Source organism: Cottoperca gobio, chromosome 19, assembly GCF_900634415.1.
Source record: "Cottoperca gobio chromosome 19, fCotGob3.1, whole genome shotgun sequence".
Classification (NCBI taxonomy): Eukaryota; Metazoa; Chordata; class Actinopteri; order Perciformes; family Bovichtidae; genus Cottoperca; species Cottoperca gobio.
In genome coordinates, this window is record NC_041373.1 from 1,749,132 (window position 1) to 1,773,944 (window position 24,813).

General features: G+C 40.5%; 1 protein-coding gene across 3 annotated transcripts; it reads left to right on the forward strand.

The window, feature by feature from the left end:
- The first annotated feature begins 3,700 nt into the window (after positions 1 to 3,700).
- On the forward strand, positions 3,701 to 24,037 carry csnk1db (casein kinase 1, delta b). 3 transcript variants are annotated; one of them, XM_029455618.1, is made up of 10 exons: positions 3,701 to 4,219; positions 6,598 to 6,708; positions 8,617 to 8,765; positions 14,837 to 15,065; positions 15,207 to 15,377; positions 16,316 to 16,464; positions 18,623 to 18,791; positions 19,204 to 19,343; positions 20,204 to 20,274; positions 22,450 to 24,037. In XM_029455618.1, exons 1-9 carry the CDS (start codon positions 4,144 to 4,146, stop codon positions 20,234 to 20,236), a joined length of 1,227 nt encoding a protein of 408 aa, XP_029311478.1. In that variant the 5' UTR covers positions 3,701 to 4,143; the 3' UTR covers positions 20,237 to 20,274; positions 22,450 to 24,037. The 3 variants fall into 3 exon arrangements, with proteins under 3 accessions (XP_029311478.1, XP_029311477.1, XP_029311479.1); XM_029455617.1 differs by lacking the exon at positions 20,204 to 20,274 and having other exon boundaries at positions 3,703 to 4,219; XM_029455619.1 differs by lacking the exons at positions 3,701 to 4,219; positions 20,204 to 20,274 and adding an exon at positions 4,606 to 4,812.
- Positions 24,038 to 24,813: the final 776 nt, after the last annotated feature.

Consider the following 24,813-nt stretch of genomic DNA (forward strand, 5'->3'; position numbering starts at 1 on the left):
CAGCTCCTGTGGCAGCAAGGCAGGAAAATCAATGAGAGAGATCACCGGCTCCAGGAAGGTTATATGGCCCCACTGCTCACTAATGGAGCTCAGGTGTGGGCAGAGGCATGGCCAACCGGAAACACAAGAAAAAAGAAACACACAGCTCTCTTCCAAGAGGCTGGGAGAGACAGTGGAATGTAACAAGAGTCTTAAATGCTTTATTGGAAATAAGATGGCTGGTAGGGTGAGGTGGAGGCAGGGTGAGTGAAAAAGTACTGAGGTGCAGCAGGTAAGGAGATAAGCAGATTGTGACACTTGTGTGTGTATGATTTTATATATATGTCTGTTTTATGCTAGTATGGAATGCTTCTAAATTGTAAAGTGCTTTGTGTAGCTAGAAAAGTGCTATATAAATTAAATGTGCGTGCGTGCATGCGTGCGTGCGTGCGTGCGTGCCAAAATTAAGGCATCGTTTCGGGGTGAAGCTTGGAAACTGCAGCGCCCACAGAGTCATACTTTGCCTTGAGTGTGTCATTACACTGGAGGTCAACCAGCTCCATTTGGATGTTCACATGTGCTGTTTCCACGTCAACTGCAAACGGATTGCTGAGCAGTTCATGCACAGTCGGGAACACAGTGGTGGAGATGGTTTGTCAGTTTTTGGAAACACGTAGTGACCAAAGTGTCCTTCTGCATCCGAGTTTCCCACAGGCAGTTTGGCTTGGAACGCTCTCACTGCATCATACATGTCCGTGATCACACGGCCCTGAAGCTGGAGGTTTAACAGTGAGATGCTTTGTTATGTCGCACATAAAGGCCAGCTCACATCGCCACTTTTCGTCCCAGAAATCTGTGGTGTGTTTCCCTTTGCTTCCAAAAACTGGCAGATTTTCTCACGCAACTCGAAAAATCTATTCAGCACTTTCCCTAGACTCAGCCATCGCATGTTCAGAAAATACTTAAATTGTCTCTTAGAAAGTTTCCTGTCTGTGTTACGGTGCCATGCATTGATTTAATTACCAAAACTGGCGGGCCAGTTATTTTCACGCGGGCCGGATATAATTGTGGCCTTGAGTTTGACACCCGTGCAGTAGACACAGAAACGTGCACATAAATTAGATAAATAACATAAGCGTTTAGTTTATTTAATTTAAAAGAGCACCTGTTCAATGTGACACTATTCACATATTTGTGAATATATAAAAATATAAAAATCAGGGGGGGGGGGCGCGGGGTTTCATTGGGGGGGGGGCAATGGTAGGGGAAACACTGATACAGCTTTTAGTACTCGGAGACGTGATATACTTAAAGCTCAATTTTATTAAATATATGGCTCTCAAGGAAATACAATTAAAAATATTTGGCTTTTATTGCTCTCCCAGCCAAAAAGGTTCCCGACCCCTGGTCTAGCAGTTCTATGCTTACTTAGCCATGTAAAGTTAATGTATACTAAATAATATACTATGCCCAATAGAGGTTCAGTTCATGAATGGAAAGGCTACTCAACTCTCAGCTTAGCTTTGACAATTTCTTTGAGATGAAGATAAGCAGTCTGCTGTCTTTGCGCCGTGCTGCGGGTCGAGTTGTTGTTTATAGCTGATCAGCTGTGTGCAAGACAGAGGATACCAGTCACTGTTTGTTATCTTGCAGAATGCAGTGAGCTCCTTGCTAACTACTTGTTGCTCCTATAGATCGTGTGCATGTGACGTCACGCTTATTTCCCAAGTCAACCATGTTGGATGTATACACAACCAAGACGGCGCCCGTTCACGTGTGAATTGCTGCAACGCTTCGTAATTTTCTTTGTATTTAAACGTCTAAGATTGAAAGAAAATGGCAATCGTGTGCGCAGTGTATAATTGTGGTCATAACGCTACTCGTGACACAGAGAAACGGTTCTTTAGATTTCCTAAAATCATCAAAAACAACGATCCACAAAAGAGGGATGAATTGCTGTCTACCGAACGCCGTAAACTGTGGTTTAGCAACATAAATCGTAAGGATTTAACAGGAGAAAAAGCACAATTCACCCATGTGTGTGGCGTCCACTTTATATCTGGTAAGAAAGAGCTCATGCTAAAGCTATGTTTTCAATGTTTATGTTAAACATTTGTGCTTATGATATACCCGAACACTGTAAGACCTTACTTTTCGTCACCAGGAGAAACGGTCTTTTTTTGGTCGAGGTAAAATCCATATCGCTGACTGGTAAATAAGGCACTTTCTTTACATGTGATGGCAGCCATTTGCTCTTTTCTTCTGTGCATGTTTTTGTTTTGCTTATTCTTGAGCCTGCTTCACTTGCGAAAAGCAAAGCACCAATGTGAGAACATGCTTCGCTTACTCCAGCCATACAATCAGTGTGCGAGGATAACATCGCCGCTCTTCTCTCTCACAAACCACGGCTTGAGCGGTGTATCACGAGCTCTTTGAGAGTGATTTACACGGGCATGGACGAGCACGCTGTCATCTTTCACTGGTTTGGTAAGAAGACTACCAACCCAGCCAGAAACAAAGAAGTTATAAGCATCTAAGCTCAATCAACTTGTTTACTTTGGACAGGCGCTCGTGTCCTCTGCCATTAAAAGAGAAATGCCAGTGATCAGAGAGCCATCTGATGCTGCCGGCTGCAGTGGTACTGGGAGGTTGGTAAAGAGAAGAGACGCGGAGGAAAGAGAAAGAACACATGGCTGTGTTTTGGTTTTATTCACTGAGTTTTTACACATAGGTGGTGTCAGGTTGCAGGAAGTGAGAGAGGGTCTAGACACAAAGGATCATGGGAAATTGAGTCCAATAACTCAATCTCCATACTGAGATGATCCCAACATCATGAACGCTGTACAGATGGCTTTCTGCTTTCCATATCCATGTTTTGAAAGATTTGAGGTTTTAATTATTTAATTCTTCTTCTTTTTGGGTAAAAACTACATTTACATTTGGATAAAAATTATACTGTTTTTATCTATGTAAAAGTAACCATTACTAAAGGGAAGAAGCAAAACATCAACATAGTAGATGATTCCAAACTTTTGCAGTGCATATTTGAAAAATTTCTGGATATTGTTTTGATGCAGAGATAGAGAACAGTAACCCTCTAATGATTGGATTAAACCTCCTCAATTATGGCAGCTCCCAAACCACCTGAGAGTACACTCTGTCCTAAAGTGCGAAGTGTTTTATGTTCATTGTTTACAAAATTCAAAGTTACTGGAAAGTCAGCATGTTTTTTGCCTGATTCTGTTCATAAATTCACTAGTCTATCATAGGGCTACTTCTGTATGCTTTGAAATGTGGGAGGAAACTGGAGCACATTTGCTGTATATTATTCTGCCCACAATAATTTCACTTCATTAATATTGGCCCACAGGCGACCAATGAGAAAAAATTCATATGCAGCCAATCACAAAAATCTCAACTCAGATCAGTCGGTGTGACCTGTGAGCTGATGCTGGCCTAAATTGGATATGAATAGAACCTCGTCTGTCTATCTGTCTGTTTGTGTCTTGTCTGTCTGTCTGTCTGTCTTCTATTCTTTTTTAGTTGATTCAGCCCTTCATGGCACGTATAATTAATAAATATGTTTTCCATATGAATTATATTATTTTTTGTAACAACTTAACATTGCCAGATTTTCAAATGAGCAACTTTTGGATCCACATACAGTAGCATATACTGCCATAAACTGTTTCGGTGCTTTTCCTAGATTTGCCTGTAGTTGCTAGGGGAAGTGACGCCAGAAGCGAATGACAGTTTTCACAGTGGAGGAAAAAATCCGACTGTGAAGTGAAGCTGTGTACGATTAGGTGTTGAATCTATCAGTAAAATCCGTCTCCATCCTTTTGTTTTTGGGCAATAATGAGCCCCAAAATACGGAGAACATAAACTACGCGTTTTACACTATCGAACACTATCGATATTTTAGGTATTTGTTCCTCAGAAAGGTAAAAAAGGGATGGTGAAATTTGCATTGTTAAAGAAGGAACTGGGATTCTGGGGGGGCGGGGGAATGTGAATTAAGGGGGTTGTAATCAGTTAAGGAAGGCGGAATCTGCCGAGGTAACGTAAACAAAAGGTTCAAAACTGAACATTAAGGATACCCAACATTAAACTAGCAAAGTATAAACGAAGCAACAGACGTAGCTGACGTTTGCTAACAGCGAAATGGAGCTGAGAGTGGGTAACCGATACAGACTGGGCAGAAAAATCGGAAGTGGGTCTTTCGGGGATATCTATTTAGGTGAGTTAAATGTGTTATCTTCATCTTGCCCGTACTTTCACCAACCATATGTTATTCCGTTATTACGTATTCTTTATAAGTGACCTGTTTAAACATTTCTAGTGCAAATTGTATTCGGTTCATATCATGTTTGTATCAACCTCAGTTTACGCCAGGAAGCTAACGTTTGTTCTTCATCCTTAACTTACCAATGTCTTGCTAAGTTAATTATTTCAACATTATTCTGTCTACTGAAATGATCAAAAACGGCTGATGGCGGACGTGAGTTGAAATACGTTAATCAATTTGTGTCATCGCAGGCATTATAGAATATGCAGGTAAGACAAAGTAGCCTATTGCTGGTTTAGATTCATCTTTATAAATATAGCCTACAGCGGTTAAATCTCAGTGTGTACTGTTAATCTTAAAAAGAACACAACTGAGTAGAAGTAGATTCAGCATAAATTGCAGTGATTTGCCAGTAGCTTCACTGTTCTCATTTTAAGTCGGGTCGACCAAGACACTGAAACATCACTACGGACAGTCCGAAGAGGCCATATGTTAAAACATCTTCATTTTCACAGTCGTCTGCTGACCGCGATGAAAATCTACTGGTACGTAGGTTAGTACTATTGATATCTGACGGGCAGCCCTTAAGGTCTACCTCTTTTTACACCTCAACTGAAGTAAATTTCACCAACCAATGATTCCAGTTCAGAGCTATTAAATGTATCATCTTACAGTATTTAGCTAAGTGTTATGTTTCAAAGTTGAACTGCGTGCAGTTAGTAAGTTCAATACACAATCCACCTGGCATTTCAAATAGCAAAATACCCCCACCATACTCTCGGACTAAGTGTAGATTAACATACACAGGGACTTGTTGAGCACAATTGACAGGCAGTAGCCAAGAGCTTTATTTAGCTATTCACAGAATTAATCATTTTTAATTAGTCCAAAGTGGTTTTCATTTTAGCCAGCGCATAGATAGTCTGCTAAATGAATGAGTAGCCTAAACTAGCTGTATCTCTGCTGTTTGTCAGCTCATTCAAGTTCTTAGTATGACAGCAGCTAGAAACACAAACTAGTGTACCTACCACAACCCAAACTACCCCCCTTTTCCAAGGTTGCTTTTTTTAGTTTCTCTCACCCATTAGATGTATGGTATGTATTTACTGTTGAGTAGTCATTTAAATGTGTTTGTGATCACATAAACACTGGGATCACTGGTTCTTCCAGTTGATGTAGGCATCAGTTAGCTCTTAGGCTTTGCAAGCTTAGGACATTTCTCAGAAAATAGGTATTTACAAGAGTCAGTTTAATGTTGCCATGTCAAAACCAGATGTTGGAGGAGTTGACTTGATCCTATGCCTGGTCACAAAGCCTGTAATATGGTTTCTAGATGTTGACATGTTTGTTATTTGCACAGGACTTATTCACTGACTATACTGTAACTGAGACAAGAACTTGGTGTTGTGCACATCACATGCAGCCAGCAGTTACTCGTACAAAAAAAAAACATATTGTTTTCTTTACATAACTTCAGCTGTCTAAACTTATGGTTCAGGCACCTTTTTGTAAACTGTCAGAATGGATGTGCAAAACTAAGTCTAAGTCTAAGATGGTCCTAAAAAGGACAAATTCCACCTGTCCTAGAGGAATCTCCACTCTGACTGAAACAACTTGCATACATGAATAATAAAGATTAATTGGTTGTCGGTCACTTTGGGTGGTGGTTCAGACTGGAGAGAGGTTTTGATTTTAAGTTGTTCTCAAAGTACCTGCACAGAAATAGACTCAATGGCTAAAAACAAGGACAACAAAGCTGAACAATGTAGTAATTTTAAAAGATCATAATACTAGTGGTACTAAAACTCATCCTAAATTAAATGCATCATAAAACGGGTGGTGATGCCTCCTCAAATTGAATTCCATTGAATTCTCTGGGCAGATAATATGGCCAGCCTCTTTAACATCAAAAGCCTTATGGCCCTTCATTGGTTGATGGTTGACAACAGAATATAGCGATCACTTTATGATTATGTGTACTAAATAAAAAACACTTTTGACTGGGTTTCTTTAAATGGAGGAAATGAATAGGGGGGGTTTGAAAGAAATCCAGCTGAGAACAGTCGGCTGTCGGCCCCTGCCTGCTGTGCACTAAGGTGTGGGGCCGGGGGAAACTGCAGAAAACGGTATCACTTGTCCATAATGTGTAGTAAATGAAACGACCAGTTTGTGAAATCAAAGTCCAATGTTGCTAACAGAATGGGCATTTTTATCTTGTGGCCATCCACAATGATATGAATCGATTTGAAGAAATAACTGATGCACCGACATGTCAATCTTGTACTGAGTGAACTGCTTCTTTAAGGTCCTTTTTATTTGTCCTTTTTCAGGTACAGATATTTCAGTGGGTGAAGAGGTGGCGATTAAGTTGGAATGTGTAAAGACCAAACACCCCCAGCTCCACATCGAGAGCAAGATCTACAAGATGATGCAAGGAGGAGGTGAAGTGCCAGTTCAGTTTCCATCTTTCCATCTCCTTATCACCTATAAATCAACCTCTAGTCATTCTAGGGTATCAGTAGCTAAGGGTAAAGAAAATTGGGGTAACTGTATCTTGACTTTTCCACATAATCTCCCTATTTAACCCTGTGAAGCCTGACACATCAAATGATAGCCAGAAAATGAAAACATGATTCTTTTTTTTCATATGTGATACGTCAGGCATTAATGGCAAAACAATGTCTCTTTTATAAACAAATACCATTTTCATTACATTTGCAACATTTCAATTGATTTGGTTCAGAAAATGTACTCTTATCTTCTTATCTATTTGATACACACGTATAAATGTTATTCTTACGGTAACTTTTTCAAAATCAGCAAAGATTTCCCTGCAAAAAACGTATTAGCCCCTACGTGACGGTGGCCAATCTTGAATTTGGCATTCAAAGGCTGTCTACTGATTGCACACAGGTTTTTCAGCAAAGTATTGCTCATTTTGATGACGTCGAGGTCTCAGAAACTCATGTAGCAAATATGATGCACTTGGCGTTGTAGGGTTAGGGTCAGGATTCCCCCATTCGACTGTTTTAGTCCCGATACCCATAACTGTGCCTTGAATACCAACCAATACAGAGTACCGCTTCGAAAATAGTGTTTAATTAAAGGGATAGTTTAGGTCTTTTGAAGTGGAGTTGTATGAGTTATTTAGTAGATAGCATTGTTCTGCACTTAAATGATTTCACCTATTTGAAGATAATGTACCTGCAAGATTCTTGCTGTTCGGAGTTGTATCCTCATGATTGTTTGTACTTTTTTAAGTCACTTTGGACAAAAGCGTCAGCTAAATGAACTGTAATGTAACAAAACGTTATCTTACCTGATGGTCGGGTACAGCAGTGCTCTTCAGCAAGTGTGTATCTGACATAATCTTCTGAGAAATGATCACCACAAACCAGAAGCTGTTTCAATTTTGAGTGTTGATGTGTACATTCAGTGCAACTAGCCACAACTGTGAAAGGCCAATATCACTTCTTTGTTTGTTAAAAACAAAAGCATGCAAGATCTTTGAAATCTTTACAAATGTGAAGTTTGATTTCAGTCTGATCTCGAAACAGCACATCCATACCCAAACAGTGGATTTATGGCGTAATACAGTGCATGGTTGCAATTATGCATAAAACTACAAAAGTTCTACAGAATGTGGTGCCAAAGGAAAGGTCACTTAAAGAGACCCGAACTATCCCTTTTTTTTAATAAGCTGTATGCCTCACTGAGTTGAAGTGACTGTCTGATTATTTTACAAAAAAAGAAAGATCCCAATCAGGCTTGACATAAAAATTGCTTTCCTAAATTTGTGAATTTTGTTTTTACTGAATTGTCATTTCGTTTTTATAATAATAATAATCCTACATCAGCAAATTGTAATTAACAGGAATTACGATACAAAATTTGTCAAAACCTAAATAGGAATTAAAATTCCCGTAAACATAGAATTAGGCCTCGTTGCCACCAAACCTGATCCAGCTATTTATGTCAGTTTAATTCTACTAAAGTGAATTGCAACAAATTTATATTAATTTCATATATCATAATAAAATATGTGGTGGCTCGGTTGCTTGTTCTGACACTTAATAGTGCAGCATGTTTGCTCCCCTGAATAGTAGGAATGAGATATGAAATTGCGGACTAAGAAAGAATTGTCTCTGAAGTAACAACCCACACACATCATCAAATGCTTGGTGTCTTCTGTACTGATGCTACTGCAGTAAGCATCACTTCTTGTTTGTTTTAGGGGATTTTTGCCTTTAGCTTTGTCTTCAAGGGAAATACACCACCAGCAGGTGTTCCCCAGACTACATTTTTGAGTTCTTACCATTGTAATTGTGTTTACTCCCATGGCTTTGCAGTTGGCATTCCAACAATAAAGTGGTGCGGAGCAGAAGGGGACTACAATGTGATGGTGATGGAGCTGCTGGGGCCCAGCCTGGAGGATCTCTTTAACTTTTGCTCCCGCAAGTTCAGCCTCAAGACAGTCCTGCTGCTCGCTGATCAAATGGTGAGACTGCCTACTCATTACACGCACACACACACGCACACGCACATGCACACACACACACACACCTTCTGACCACTGCCTACACACATCCCAAAGCCTCCTTTCAGATCACATCACACTTTGTATCACTAATCCAGGGCAGGTGAAAATGAGAGCAGAAAGGGCTTAAGTGTTTATACGAGACATCGGAGACGTATGAGCAGTTCATTTGCTACTACAATTCTTTAAATCTTTTTCTGTTTAAAAATTGTGTCATTTTTAACTTTCACTCAGACCACTATGAATGAATCGAGGAGATGGATGCCTTTTCTGTTATTGAAATTTTCCCGCAGACGGTGATGCATGGAATATGTCTCAGAGTAGCTTGCTGAAAGTTGTAATTTGTATCTAATGGTAAATGACTGCACTTATTTAGCGCTTTTCTACCTGAGTATTTTTATTTATTTATTTAGGATGCCCATTAGTTATTACCGCAGTAACGACTATTCTTCCTGGGGTCCACATAAACAACAAGACAATATATGAAAACATCACATTCTTGACAGTACGCAATATCAACAAAACCAAATCTTTCACATTCATTATGTAACTTCAACAGTACATGATTAAATCAAATGATAGATCTAGTAAAATATGAACTGCACAATACTAAGTATACCATTAGAACCACAGCTTTTGCTCTGTAGCATGCCTGGAGCAGACTATCAGACTCTTGGTTTTTGAGATGCTCAACTTAAGCCTGTTTTCAGAGACCCATACGGAACCCAGCCCATTTTCCAATAAGACCTGGAACTTTCCATATCTGGCAGTCATTTACAATTCATTGCATGTTATGAGAGTGTAATAACAGTTTAAAATGAAGAGAAACACAAAAGCGGAATTTGAGTTTAGTGGTTTAGTGAACAAAAAACACTGCAATTGTACATGAATAAGAGATTTAACATGTTACATTTGAAATGTGAAATGTATACAACTATTTCCAGTAAAAGTTTTTAGTCTTTTACTCTTACATCTGCAAAAACAGGCCACAAAATGGAAAAAACGTCCAGGCATTTTCCCCACACAGGGTAATTCTCTCCTCTCTGAGTGTCCCTTCACATGCAGATGTCTTAGTGGTACTGCCAGTGACTGTTCCTGTTGCTCCTGTTTTCTCTGGGTCACTCGTATGAAGATTAGATCAAATGGCCATGAACTATCCTGTACAGTCTGGGGACATGACAGTGGCAGGGAATGACACATGGAAAATGGTTTGCTTACACCAAAGGTTGCTCATCTGCAGGTCTAAAACTGACATGTACAGCAACATGCTTGTGGACTTCTTCATTTCAGTTATTTCAGTCCAGATGAACTTTCTCCCTCTCTCCAGGCTTTTGGCTGCATTCTTGTTTGTGTATTCAGAGTTTGAAAACTGCAGCATCAAAGTGGGAATAAATGTCACCTGGTGCTGGGTTTCCCATATCGAGAGGGGGTTGGACACTTGGGGTCCATCATCGGGCTTTGCCATCTTGTGGTGTGGTGTGGTGTGGTGTGATGTGGTGAGGGGCTTCTGAGTCTGACAGCATCACCAGATCATCCAGCATCCCCACAGCTCCCTCTACAGGGCTGAATGTGATCTCTGGTGACACCTCGTGATCTCTGGTGACACCTCCTCCTCTCCAGCTCCAAGCCTGCACACAGCCTCTGCTAGGACGCAGGCTACTTGAAGAAGACGCGCACATTTACGCATATAAAGTACAATTACACACCTAGTACAACCTTACAGACTTGGTACACTGTTCTAAACAAGTCACCACACAATACAAGTGTTGATTTACATACCGTCTTGCTTCCATTTTAATTTAATCCACTGTTTTCCGGCTTTATATCTCCGCGGTCTGTGTCTCTCCAGCGCTGCGTGTGTATTCGCTCAGAACAAAGGCGCTGTATCGCAGGCTTCCGGGAGGGCCGTAAGTGAAGCTACCGTAATGAGTCGATGTATGCTGTAAAGCGCAGAGTCTCAGCTTTCAGAAACCGTTGAAATTCGCAAACTTTGACATAATTACGGTAATCCAAAGTTTTGCTTGCAAAATGTGTCATCGCCGACACATTCGGTGTTAAAGGGTTAACGCCATAGGCTCCATTTTCTGCAGATGCATATATTGTAGTATCATCAGCGAACACATTGTTGTCCATTGGATAAGTAACTTTTCATCCAATTGATTGCTGAACTATAGATATACTATATTTTGAGTAAAAGCTCATGGTGTATATCATAGGTCACTAACAGGCGGACCGCGATCCGAGTACGGACCCAGACTCCGACCTATACGGACCCGGACCTATAATCAATATATTATTATCCTCTTACAGTGTGGGGAATTTACCCGAAATTACCTACAAATGCCATACCCAAAGTAAATTAGAAGCTGCTCTTCAACCATTTGTACCATACAGTGCCCTCCAAAACTATTGGAACAGCGAGGCCAATTTCTTTATTTTTGCTGTACACTGAAAACAATTGAGTTTGACATCAAAAGATGAATATGAGAAAAAAAGATCAGTCTTTCAGCTTCTATCAGATGCTATCTTCTAAGTTGTTTAACGGAACACCAAATCTTTAGGTGAGCAAAAGTATAGGAACAGAGACTTAACATAGTGTGAAAAGTGAATAATACTTAATATTTAGTTGCAAATCCTTTGCTTGCAAAAAGATGACTCTTATTGATCTTGCAAAATAGTCAGAATTATTCCAAATGCTTCTGGCACTGAGTGGTCAATACTGAGTCAATAGTGGTCTGAATATACTGAATTTGAAGAAAATAAACTCAGGATCAGGTTCAAATTTCAGAACAAAGGCACAAAAACTTAACATATTAGACAGGTTTTCTAAGGGTAACACTAGGCGTTCAAAAGCTGTGCAATTTGGAGATATTATATTTATTAATAAAATATTATTTGTATATTCATACATATTCCCATATTCCCTGTTAGTAGTAATGACATAGAGTAAGTGAAGTATAAACACATATATATATTTTTTTTTTGTGGGTTTTTTTAATAAGCTTGAATATAATGAATACCATTTTGAAAAAATAATTTACATTTGTAAAAAATAAAATAAAAAGAACATTCAAGTAGGGCAGGGGTCACTAACTGGCGGACCGCGGACGAGTCCGGACCCAGACGCCGACCTATCTGGACCCGGACCTATAATAATAATAATAATAATAATAATAATAATAATAATAATAATAATAATAAATTATTAAGGGATTTTCAATTTTGACAGGGCGCTTCTATTTTAACCGGCGAGCTTTTCTCATTTTTACTGCACTGGTTTAGCGGTTCAGGAAACTCACGGACCAATTTCATGCGAGTTAAGCATCCCACGTGATGCTACGCAGCCAATCAAATCTGTGCTTTCCAGGCGGCAAACATTGCGACTCTGAATACAGACAGATGAGAGGCGCGTGACAGATGAGAGGCGCGTGACGGATGGAAAGACGAGTTAGCGATACAGGGAGAGAAGACGAAGAAAGGGAGAGAAACACTGACAAAGAGACGAGTCAGCGGCAGACATGGAGAGAACAATAACTACTCATGGCGCTCTCCAAGAAGCTCTCTAACTGGACCTTTTAGAAATGAAGTTGAATACCCCCTGAAGTAGGGTATCAAAATCAGTGTTTCCCCTAGGTTTACTGCTTTGGGAGGGTGCTCACCGTGCGACGGGGGGGGGGGGGGGGGGTGTGAATGTGAATGCGCAAAGTAGACAGTACAAACTGAAACATGCACATAAATTAGATCATAAGCATTTAGTTTATTTAATAAAAGAGTACCTGTCAATGTGAAAAGTGAGTTGTGAATAAAAATAAAAACATTTAGAAGAAGAACAAAACACCTTGAATTTCAGACAGGGCGCGGGGCACTGTTGACGGGGCGCAGCGCCCCTCCAAGACGATGGTATGGGAAACTCTGAAAATGTTCTGGATTTCATTGGCTACACGATACGTCAGTCCTCGGTTGCTATTGGCTCTGTCTGTAAACAAAAGAAAAGAGGCTGGCGCTTCCTTATCAAGTTGACACTCATTGGCTATTGAAGGCTGTAGATAACGCATGGAAGCTTGGCTTGGCTCAAATGAGATGTCAATCGAATGCTTAGAGGCCGGTCTCCATTTTGGATTTAGACGCACAGCGCTGCATGCGCCAGAATAAACTTTTTACCGAGTATAAACGGAATATCACACACATCGATCAGCTGATTTCAAAAATTGCAACAGCTGTTTATGGGCTTTTACCAATGTGATGATGTTGACGATCACTATTCTTTTTTTACTGGAATCGATGTATTGGACCTTTGTCCAAGTGTTTTTGTTGGATTATTACTGATTACAGGATTATTATGAGGCTTCATAGGTGAGTTGGCTCAAAGTTATGATTTTGATTTTGAGTTTGATTGCTAGTTTGAGGAGCTGATTGTACCTGCTGTTGTGATTGTGATCTCAAAATCTAAATAGACGAGATTCAAAGCTTTCTAATATGGTATGGCATGGCGGGCCGTCCACACGGTAAGAGGTTAAAGGTTCTCCATAACTTCTTACTGTCGCCCTTAATTTCCTCAATCTTGGATTGGAATATATCTTTTTCTTTTGTTTATTAATGTTTGTGACTCTGTTTCTCAGTGAACGGTAAGCCTGCCAATCAGTTGGTCCTTCTCTGTCATACAGCTTCTCAACTCCAAATTAAGCCAATGGGCTTTAGTGGTTCTGATAGGAGCATGTTTGTCACAAGTAGATAAAGATGTTGCATATCAAATTGTAATACAGTTTATGTATGATTTCACAAAATCATTCCACTGTATCTTATTCATGTCTTCAACAAATACATTTTCACTTAAGATGTTATTCATCCTTTTGTATATCACTTTAGGCCCGACTTTAGGAACCTTTGTTTTCCTTGCTACTGCAATGATGTTATGCTCACTGAAGCCTAATGGTACAGATACAACTTTTGAATATATATGCACAGAATTAGGGAAAAAATTATAAATGCAAGTTGAAGAGGATATGCCTAAAGACCTGATGTAAACTCTTGCTGGTGAATTCACAATCTGGGATAAATAACATACAATAGCTATGTCATGGGCGCCCCGGTAGCTCACCCGGTAGCTCACCCGGTAGCTCACCCGGTAGCTCACCCGGTAGCTCACCCGGTAGCTCACCCGGTAGCTCACCCGGTAGCTCACCCGGTAGCTCACCCGGTAGCTCACCCGGTAGCTCACCCGGTAGCTCACCCGGTAGCTCACCCGGTAGCTCACCCGGTAGCTCACCCGGTAGCTCACCCGGTAGCTCACCCGGTAGCGCGGGCGACCCATGTACAAAGGCTGAGTCCTTGCCACAATGTGGTTCGAGTCCGATCCGTGGCCATTTGCTGTATGTTGTTCCCCTTCTCTCTCCCCCTTTCACAATATCTACTTCTCTATCATTAAAGGCATAAAAAGCCCCCAAAAAAACAATAGCTATGTCACTTAACTTGTATTTCAGTGCACATGTATTGGAGAACCAGTCAATGTTAAGGTCTCCAGCTAAATATATTTCTCTGTCAGTATCAGTGACTGTCTGTAGTATTGTGCACATGTCCTCAATATACTATGTATTGGAGAGAGGTGGTCTTTAGCAACAGCCCACTAATACAGGTTTAAGAGGAGGTAGATGAATCTGTAGCACTACCACACCTGGTGCACTTAGATCCTTTCTTATTTTCGTTAAATGATTTTGAATGTAAAACGCTACACCTCCTCCATGCTTATTACTGTCATGCCTAAACATATTAACAATGACACAATGACATTCAAACATGTGGGCAGGAGGACTCAGGTATAGAACAGCCAACCCTGTGTTTAGTGGACTGCCTGCTCTACCTCCTGAGCCACAGACAAAATAATAAGAATTGAATAACATTTAAAAGGATGTCAATCTGGTGCACAGCTGTTAGCCGGCGCTTGCCCAGCTTATAAAACATATCATGGTGTAGTGACCTTCATATTTTCTTCTCTTCCCCCCCCCCCCCCCCCCCCCCCCCCCCCCCCCCTACAGATCAGTCGCATTGAGTACATTCACTCCAAGAACTTCATCCACAGAGATGTGAAGCCTGATAACTTCCTGATGGGACTGGGCAAAAAGGGCAACCTGGTCTACATTATCGACTTTGGCCTGGCTAAAAAATATCGTGACGCTCGCACACACCAGCACATCCCCTACCGAGAGAACAAGAACCTGACTGGCACTGCACGCTACGCCTCAATCAACACACATCTGGGGATTGGTAAAACAAACTAAAAAAACACTGACTAGGCCTGTTTGACTCAAACACTTCATTACATTTCTACAGACTTTAAAACTTTGTGCTATAATGACCCTTTTTCTTCTCTTCATTCTTCTCCTTGTCTGTTGTCTCCCTCTATAGAGCAGTCAAGGCGCGATGACCTGGAGTCCTTGGGCTATGTTCTCATGTATTTTAACCTGGGCTCATTGCCTTGGCAAGGCCTCAAGGCTGCTACCAAGAGGCAGAAGTATGAACGGATCAGTGAGAAGAAAATGTCCACCCCCATTGAGGTGCTTTGCAAGGGATACCCCTGTGAGTCTCTTTTAAATTATTCTAAAATCACAGTAAAACTTTAGTTAATAGCTCGGGGCTTTTATTTTCTTCAATCACTGAACTCAACGGGTGTATATTTGGAACAGGCCTTTAATTCCTTTCGCACAACACTCGTGCTCAGCAAATTTGGAAAATACTATCATTGTTTATTTAAATCCTATGAATATTACTTGTACATGGTAACTTGTGAGGGTCGTTCACTCTTGCAACAGTTAACAGCGCTCGTTTTAAAGCTCCCGGTATACTGACCCAACATCTTTTAAAACCCACCTGCCTGTCAGCAACGAGACAATTTGACATACCGAAAAGTAGTGAAAACTAAGCAGAGAAAAATGGGGACGTGCCCAACAACACTGTGCAGGAAGAAGAGAAAATATTGTTTATTGTCAAGTAAGCAATGGATTTTACATGACATTACTTGGATTAATTTCTTAGGACATTTTTATTTTTTTATTTTGTACGGTTGACCTATAGAAATATATAGAAATAATCGAGGAATGGTGTGTGTGTGTCCCCACTTTATTTTCATCTCTTGTTTTCCATGCTGGTAAATCTGAATGAATTATACTTTGGTGATCCTGGTTTCCGTAAAATGAACAGAACAATTGAATTGTGGAGAATTTAGGTCCATATTGACACAAGCTTCGCTGGCAGTGACCTTTTTTAAGAGTTTTTATACACCCAAAGATCTTTTATATAACAATTAACTATAAAATTAGACCTGGCGTGTAATTAAGACCTGCATTAATTGGTCAAAATGTGTAACCACAACCAGCGAGTAAAGGGGACATGGCTTAATTGGGCTCGGCTTTTGATGGAAGTATTACGGTATTTCATTATTGGTTTTTTTACCAATAATAATCGAACAGTCAGTTACTTCCATCAGCTGAGAAATGTTTTCTCCCTCTTTGCCACAGCTGAGTTTGCGACCTACCTGAATTTTTGTCGCTCCCTGCGCTTTGATGACAAGCCGGACTACTCGTACCTACGGCAGCTCTTCAGGAACCTGTTCCACAGACAGGGCTTCTCTTATGACTATGTATTTGACTGGAACATGCTCAAGTTTGTGAGTACTAATCATAAAGTCTAAAGTCTCTATGGGGTTAAAACATCAGCTACAATATATACTTAAAATGTTGTGTTAAATTGTTTGTAGAAACCTGCCTGGAGAAATGTATGTTGGTACCTTGGTATTTTGTATCAGTTTAGCTAAAGGCCAAAGTGATAGTTTTGTATTTCATCATTTTCATGTTGTATTAATGTTATATACACTTTTACCTCAGGATGTTATCTTTATTATGCTTGAATGGCCTTTGAAACTGTATTTAAGCAGAGGAAACAGCCTGTTCAGTTACACCGATCAAATTAAATGCTACTAGGTATAGATGAAAAAGCAGGATGTAGAATATCCTCAAGAGAATATTTTCCTTTTATATAAAATGTCCTGATGAAAACATGTTACTGTCATTTAAAAAAGATCTCATGGAAAAATAATTTGCAAAATTCTGTAATCGTCAAGACCAAAACCCTAACCCTTTTGTTTTTAGATCTAGGTATGCCAATTTCAGTGTGATCCCCTGATTTTATGACAAGGATAAGATATCCATGTTGCCCAGAAGATGACTCCTTTAGTGATCCCGACTGCCTCCAGCAGCTCAGTTTTCACTTAGCCTGTGAAATATCACAATATAACATCCATCCAATTTAATACAGATTATAGATGGATGGCCGTAAACTGATACCTTTGTCCAAAACTCGCAATGAATTGTAATCAGTTGATGAGCCATCAGGTCAAACTTATAATTTGTCTAATACTTTGGTTTATGACAACATAACTGCAAAACTAAAAGCATGCCCATCAGGCTCAGCTGCACTCTGTGCTAAGCAGCAAATGACAGAATGCTTACATGATGAACTAAGATGGTGAACATGGTAAACATTACACCAGAGGGCTGTACTAAGAAGCCAGTTCAACAGCCGGGTTTCTTTGGCACAACCTAAAACCCTAATCGGAGATAACAAGACTAACAGTTGTCTGTGTTTACCCAGGCTTCTTCATCAGACTCCATGTGCGTTCTCTTTATAAGAATATAAAAATATTATTGCAGCATAAAGCAAATAAGAGAAGAATCCTGGCAGAAAATTACATATCATGTAAATTCATAAGGAATATATTTATTTTACCACTATTTATTTCTAAAATGACAACATGACATTCTACAGCTCTTACACTTTCACCTTGATGCAGCAGATTTTAAACGTTATACTTTAAGAATTGCATTGAGGTCTGACACTGTCCCATAATACAGAATATGTGGAAATGACTTAAATAAAATGTATTGAGTATTATCTGTGGTAAATCAATCGCTTTATCACTAGACTAATACATTTTCTAATTGGTGTTCTATTAGCTTTGGTATACCAGCAGTGTAAATCAGAACCAAGCAGAAAAACATAATCAAGTGTTGATGTCGTGTTTTGAAGGAATTATAGCCCATTTCATATGCAAGTGTACTGATAAATAATTTAGTGAACTATTACTGTATGCTTGATTTAGATTCAGTGTAGGTAAATGGCCAGAGAACACTGGACACATTATTCAGTAAGACTAAGACCAACCTTGCAAATAAAACAAAACGGTATTCTTGTTGTAATGTTTTTTTATTGGTGAAAATACAGGCAATCATGATTGTTCTGTATTCAACATTTTCAGCAATATCGATTTTTAAAACAAAATCCACACAACTAAACAATAGAAAAACTAATGAACAATGTACCCTCCTATAAATAACAATGACGTAAAACAGTATTCTTGCTCAGATTGTCTGCATCACTGGTTGCCGTGGAAAAAATAAAAGGGAATGCGATGCGTACGGTTTGTGCTACTGTGATTGCACGGCTTTATTCGGTGGCATTAATGTAACGTTACGGCTCAACTAGTTTACATATATATTGTATTCCCTCCACTGAGAATCTAGCGCTCTGAGATTGAATATGGACTAAAGTGACTATTTTCAAAGGAACTAGTCAGTGAAAGACGTTTTTGAACGTGCCACTCTGGCTTTGGGCTCAACCTCCCTCACTAATGTTGCTTGATAGAACAACCCTCACCTTACGTTTACATTAGCATTTAGCTCAAAAGTACAGCCTTAAAGAGCTAGTGTAGCTGTAGACTCTCAGTCCAGTCCTTTTTATTGTTGATTCTTTGTTATTGTTGTATCCAGGGTGCCAACCGTGCAGCAGAGGAAGCAGAAAGAGAGCGCCGGGACCGCGAGGACAGGCTGAGGCACGGCAGGACCCCAGGGGCCAGAGGGATACCTGCTGCATCAGGACGCCCACGAGGAACCCAAGAAGGAGCCCCACCCACCCCGCTGACACCCACCTCACACACAGGTCAGTTCACTTCAGGCCCTTTTCAGATGTCTGTAAGTGAGGCAAGTGATACAAATACAAATGTTTAATTTTAAGATTTCAAGGCTGCTTTACAAAAGGATGGTTTACAATATGTATCAGCAGTACAAATTGTGGAAACAAGTGTTTCATGGAAGTATCAAAAACTCTGTACTTCTATTTAGATATACTTAATATAAATATAAAGTTGACAACAATAATGCAGTCTGGCTTATTTTGTTTTTTGAAAAAATACATAAATCATAAACCCAATAGATGTGACAAATGTTTTGGTATCATTACACAAAACAATAGCCAGGCCTTTTTATAGAATATGATGCAAATAGGAAAGTATTATGAATATTGTCACTACATGCATTCCCTCCTGATGGTGGTCTTTGTCTCTGATCTCCAGCGAACACGTCCCCTCGACAAGTGTCTGGTATGGAGCGTGAACGAAAGGTCAGCATGCGACTGCACCGCGGTGCTCCTGTCAATGTGTCATCCTCAGATCTAACAGGACGGCAGGACACGTCCCGCATGTCCACCTCACAGGTACAAGACACCCCTGAAGACACATTTGCTTTCTTCTTATTGGCCCATTTCCAATCCAGCCGCTACATCCTCTCACTCCGTGACAGAGTGAACTCCATTAGTAGTCTCACTCACAGCACTCTTTTTTTTGTTTTTCACTCTGATGTTTGTGAGCTGCTTGGTTTTTGCAACAGTCCCTGTAAATTTACAATACGTTACAATCAAATGAACAAATCGACGGTTTTATAGACTAGACACGAGTGTATACACAATATTAAATTTCTCTTTGCACAGAACTATTTGTATGGAGCATATTCCATAACGTACACAAAACGGCATTGCACATGGTCAGTAAGGGCAGCTGGTTAAGTCAGCATCGATGTCCTAGACTTGCCGATGAAGTGTTTTATTACTCTCTTCCATTATCCGCTAACTGGTTTGGATTGGTACTTAATATGCAAACGCACTGATTGGAAGTGGGTAGGGAGAGGGTGTAGGGGCCGGATTGGAATTGGGCCATAGTGTCTCTAACCCACTAGCATGAGATGATTCCACCTCAACCCAGGCTAGGCTTGAAGTAGAAGCCCTCTTCTCCATATGCAGGGGGAAACTGTACTTTAAGCTTTATTGTAACCAGTAGCAGTTAGAATTACATTTTAAAATTGCTTTAAACTTTGTCTCTATGGAAATATGTATCTTGTTACTTCATAAGATCATTAGACTTTAGTCTCTGGTTAATGGAGAGATTTGGTCACATGATTTACTAAAGACTGATGTGTAGTGCTTCACACAGGACCCGTTTTCTCCAGTTGTTTGGTTGGTGCAGGATTTCGGTCTGACTTGACATATTGGGCCTTCTCTCTCCCTTCCCTCAACCTCAGAATAGTATTCCCTACGAGCATCACACCAAGTAGAGGCTCGCCACGTCCTTGTGTGACGGCGGCAACACTGGGTGAGTCCTGTCCCTAAAGCCCCAGGGATGCATGGGTCCAATTTCCAGTTCTACACTGGGCTGCATCACAGTCTTGTGTTCTGTCCTGAGGAACACCACAGCAGATGCTCAGTTACTCAGCAGTGAGCTGGGCGTCCTGTTTCGGAAAGAGAGTTTGCTTGAGCAACCAGTTATTGATGTCATGAACACAATACCATCACAGTCATTAAGTACACTTTGCTGTTGATTACATCAAAGCTGCATTGTACCAGCCTAAATCTCATTGAACCGTCAGATACTGATTTACAAGCAGGAGTCCTCTGAGAACTGGAGTGGATAATGCATTGCAATGCATCCGAGCCCAAGAATATAACTCCCGTTATTGCCTACGCAGGGTTGACGTAAGGCCCCTTTAACCAGCTCTGGGCCTATGGCTTGTTGCTTGCACTGTTGGTTTAAAGCTTAGATAGCAGGTCTAAGTATCCAAAAGAAATGTACCTACCTACACCCACCCCTACTGCCTTGCTTGGTGCAGTCCAATGTTATTTCACCTGCAGATTTCTGCATCTCTGGTCTTTCACACCAAACACCTGCATGAGATGAAGCTACTGCATGTCAGCATTCAGCTTTGTCATGGCTGTGGCTGAAAGCATGTTGTTCAGAAAGGGAGGGCTTTTTTGGAATTGAAAAAATTCCATGTTTCTTGTCTATTTAGTACAAAAAGACAAGGAACAGACTGTGTATCCTTACTGTATCAAAGAGGATAGGTTCTGGCAGTTGCGTGTACTGTAGGTTTGCTAAACACGACTACCAGGACAAAGATGCCCAGTAGTTTGTCTAACAGCTGAATCCCCATATAGGCCTTTTCCACTACAGGAACAAATTAACTTTAGGTGTACCCTTTGTGATGGTTTCTGCTTTTATTTCTGCTGTACTTTCCCTCTTTGAGAGCGAGTTCAAGGACACTGCCCAGGCGTTGACACTAAATCTCAGGGGGCATGTACAGCTGGTTTACAACATGGCAAACACCACAATTAATAATGCAGGACATCTGTTTAGAGAAGCAATGAGTTTTTTCAATATACAGACAATATCGTGATTGAGGAAGATGTTAAACGTTTTACATTTCCCAGTCACGGTATGCATCGGAGAAAGAACAGCAGTACGAAAGATGCACTGGTGCCATTCTCATGTACCGTCTATGATCCATTCTTTCAACCTCCTCCACGGGTGGAGCTCTTCTAAGTTAACAATACTGACATTTAAAAGTCATTACATATAAATATTGGTGCCACTTTTCCATTGTTGTCTTTCCACTGCACTCTGTACACCTGACTACCAAACAGTGCATAAAAATAACAACAATTTTACAGGTTCAGGTTAATAGAAGCTTTAGTATACAGGTCGCTAAGAGGCTGTAATGGAAAAGCGCTAATATTAGCTTCAGCTCAATTTTAAAGATGCATTTTACACAGGATGAGAACTGTGGATTTTTGTCCTAGTGTACTTATTGTGTAGTCACTCAACAAAGGAATCTCTTCTCAACAAGAGGAAGAACAACAGCAACCAACATAACTGACCGCCCTTCGCGAAAAAGAGCAGAGTGAATCCACAAAGCAGTGCAGTAGACACTGAAACGTGCACATAAATTAGATAATTTCCGCGGGGTTCCGTTGTGGGGGTGCAGAAACACTGAGATGAATTAAAAGGCTCTACATACATGTGTGTGTCCAGAAGCAGTGACGGTACAGGGAAGCATGCATGCATGGTAAGCTTAAAGGTGTAAAAGTGTAGGATTTAGGGGTATCTATAGGCAGAAATGGAATATAATATTTATCATTGTTTCTATTTGTCTATAATCACCTAAAACTAAGAATTAGTTTTGTATGAGCCCTTTGTATCATGATAGGGAGCAGGTCCTCTTCCGTGTTGCAGCTACTTTTCTACAGTAGCCCAGAACAGACAAACCAAACTCTGGCTCTAGAGAGCATCTTTCATGGGTTTACGTTACTTGTAGGTTCCCTGTCACGCATGGAAAGGGAGGGGTGACCGGAGGGATATTCAGGTTGTTGCAATTGGCAAGCTCACAGCTTGAAGCCACACAATCCTACATACTGCTCCTTTAATGCATCCAGTGATTAAGAACGGATTGATTTTGTTTTGACCCTCCTGCTTCCTGTCCTGTGTTTCCTCTAGATGGTGTCTGCTGTACCGACTGCTGGTCTCCATCTTCTAACGCCTCGATGAGTCCCCACAACGCACCCTGGCAGACCAAGCCCTGTTCACTAAGAAGCAATCTGACATACTTATACTACTATTCATTACTTCTACAGCTACCATTGGAAGCCAGCTTCTGATTCAGCACAGACTGCTTTCTGACTGACTGCTCGCCGTACAGTTGTCTCATTCAGACTCTTGTACTCGCTCTCTTCCCGTTTCTGTGTGTTGGTCTGACCTCTCAGAACATTTAACAGTGGCCAGACCTCAGGACTGTTCTGTGTACTTTTTCAGGAGACATTCTCCCCCCCAAAAAAAATACACAACTACATTTTGAATGGACAGTGCTTTGTCTTGGGCAGACATGGCAGCCGGTCTTTAGCCGACACTGACTGATGAAACAAAAGTTAAGGCTCGTGTGTGTGTGTGTGTGTGTGTGTGTGTGTGTGTGTGTGTGTGTGTGTGTGTGTGTGTGTGTGTGTGTGTGTGTGTGTGTGTGTGTGTGTGTGTGTGTGTGTGTGTGTGTGTGTGTGTGTGTGTGTGTGTGTGTGTGTGTGCCAATCACTTTTTCTGTCTTAAATGAGCGCCACCACCACTGATGGATCTTCTCAGTAACTATATAGCCATTTGTATTAAATAAAAAGTACTTATTTGCATGTTTAGAGGTGTGGAGGCTCGAGTGCTAGTTGAACCCATGAACGTACCAAAAACTATGCTTTGGTATCTGTGGTGCAGGAGATTGTCGTATTCACCCATGAGTTGGCAAGATGATATATATCCTCTCACGTCCAGGCTCTGGTGTACTGTCCAATGAGCCCTGTTCCCTATCTCGTGTTTTGTACAAAGAAAGTGCACTTCATGTAGGGTAAAGGGCATCATCTGGCATATTTGACCAGATGTCCATTCACTGTGTACAGAAACATTCAAATTTTTCTTATTTGTATCATTTTCAAAGCTGTGAATTACTTGTAATATTGATGTGTAAATGTTTGCTCATCTGTATGGATGGGTCTGAAGATGACTTCCAGGCTTGGTCCAGGAACCTGCTTGCAAGTTAGAGCTGCCATAAATGTATTTGTCTCCCATCAGTCTGCCCCTTCAGAAACTAGACGTGCTGTGGGCAGAGATGTTGCACTGAATGTGAAAGACGTGTGACATGTTTGCTGTCACAGCTACGACTCTTAGTATTAGAGGTTCACCAAAATGGCAAATTGCAGTATTGCCACTTTGTGAATCCTCCTGAACAGTTATTGACATGATTCTTTGTTGAGAGGAAACCTGGACTTCATCCTTTCACAGGCTTCTCCAGCAGCAGTGGGTTTTTTAGTTTTTTTAAACTGGACACTTCTGGCTTTGAACAACCCTGCCATGTCTATCATAATGAAATGGCCTGCTGTAATTAATTCTTGCTGTTGCTCATTCTCTTAATTTTGACCCTTGACCTCTTTAGTCAGCAGCTCTACACCTAGTGAATTATGTTAGCAACCAGATCAGCAATTTACTTTCTCACATTTATATTTGCCACTGTATTTGTGTACTTAAACTGTAAATAAATGAATTACTTGTATCTTTTTTGTGTCACTAAATGTGCATATGAGATTACACAACAGCTGGGAAATTTGGTCCTGTTGTCTACAATAAGACTCATCTGAAGAATCCAACCAACAGTGCAAAACCAAATTTGGTCAGTGTCAAAAAGCTTTGAGCTGCCTTAATGTGGATGTTGCTGAATGGAACACAAATGTGATTGTCATTTCTCCACAGAAAATGTATTTAGTTGGGAAAAACAGGCATTGCATGCCTATGTTGTTAGACATCACTCAGAAAAAAATAGTGTAAAAGCAGAAGGTGTGTGTGCTATATTTCTTCACCCAAGCAAGTTGTGCTTGCTCTGTTGAACATTAGCTTGAACAGATACCCGGAGGGGGCAACACGTAGCACTGCAGATCCAAGTGTAACCTGCAGCATTAGGCACCTTCACAGAGTAGTCATGTCAACATAGGACATGCATTCATCAGAGTGCAACACTGATGTGGTGGACTGAGACTAACAATTCAAGTTTGTTCAAGTATACTACAGAAATTTATCAGGACAATATATTCTTAACACAATGTCCTCTTACTGGCTTTTTCAAGAGCTTTAAACCAAATATCAGTCCTTATTAGTGAATGAAGTTTTCTAAGGTGTTATCACATGGCGTTCATAGTCTGTTGAATTCATCGCACTGGGACTCTCACCTGACTGCACTGTCTGACTCATCAGTTTTCAAGTGTCACATGGAGTCAGCAGCACAAATCACTGGACACTTTAAATCAAATCAAATTTATTTATAGAGCCCAATAT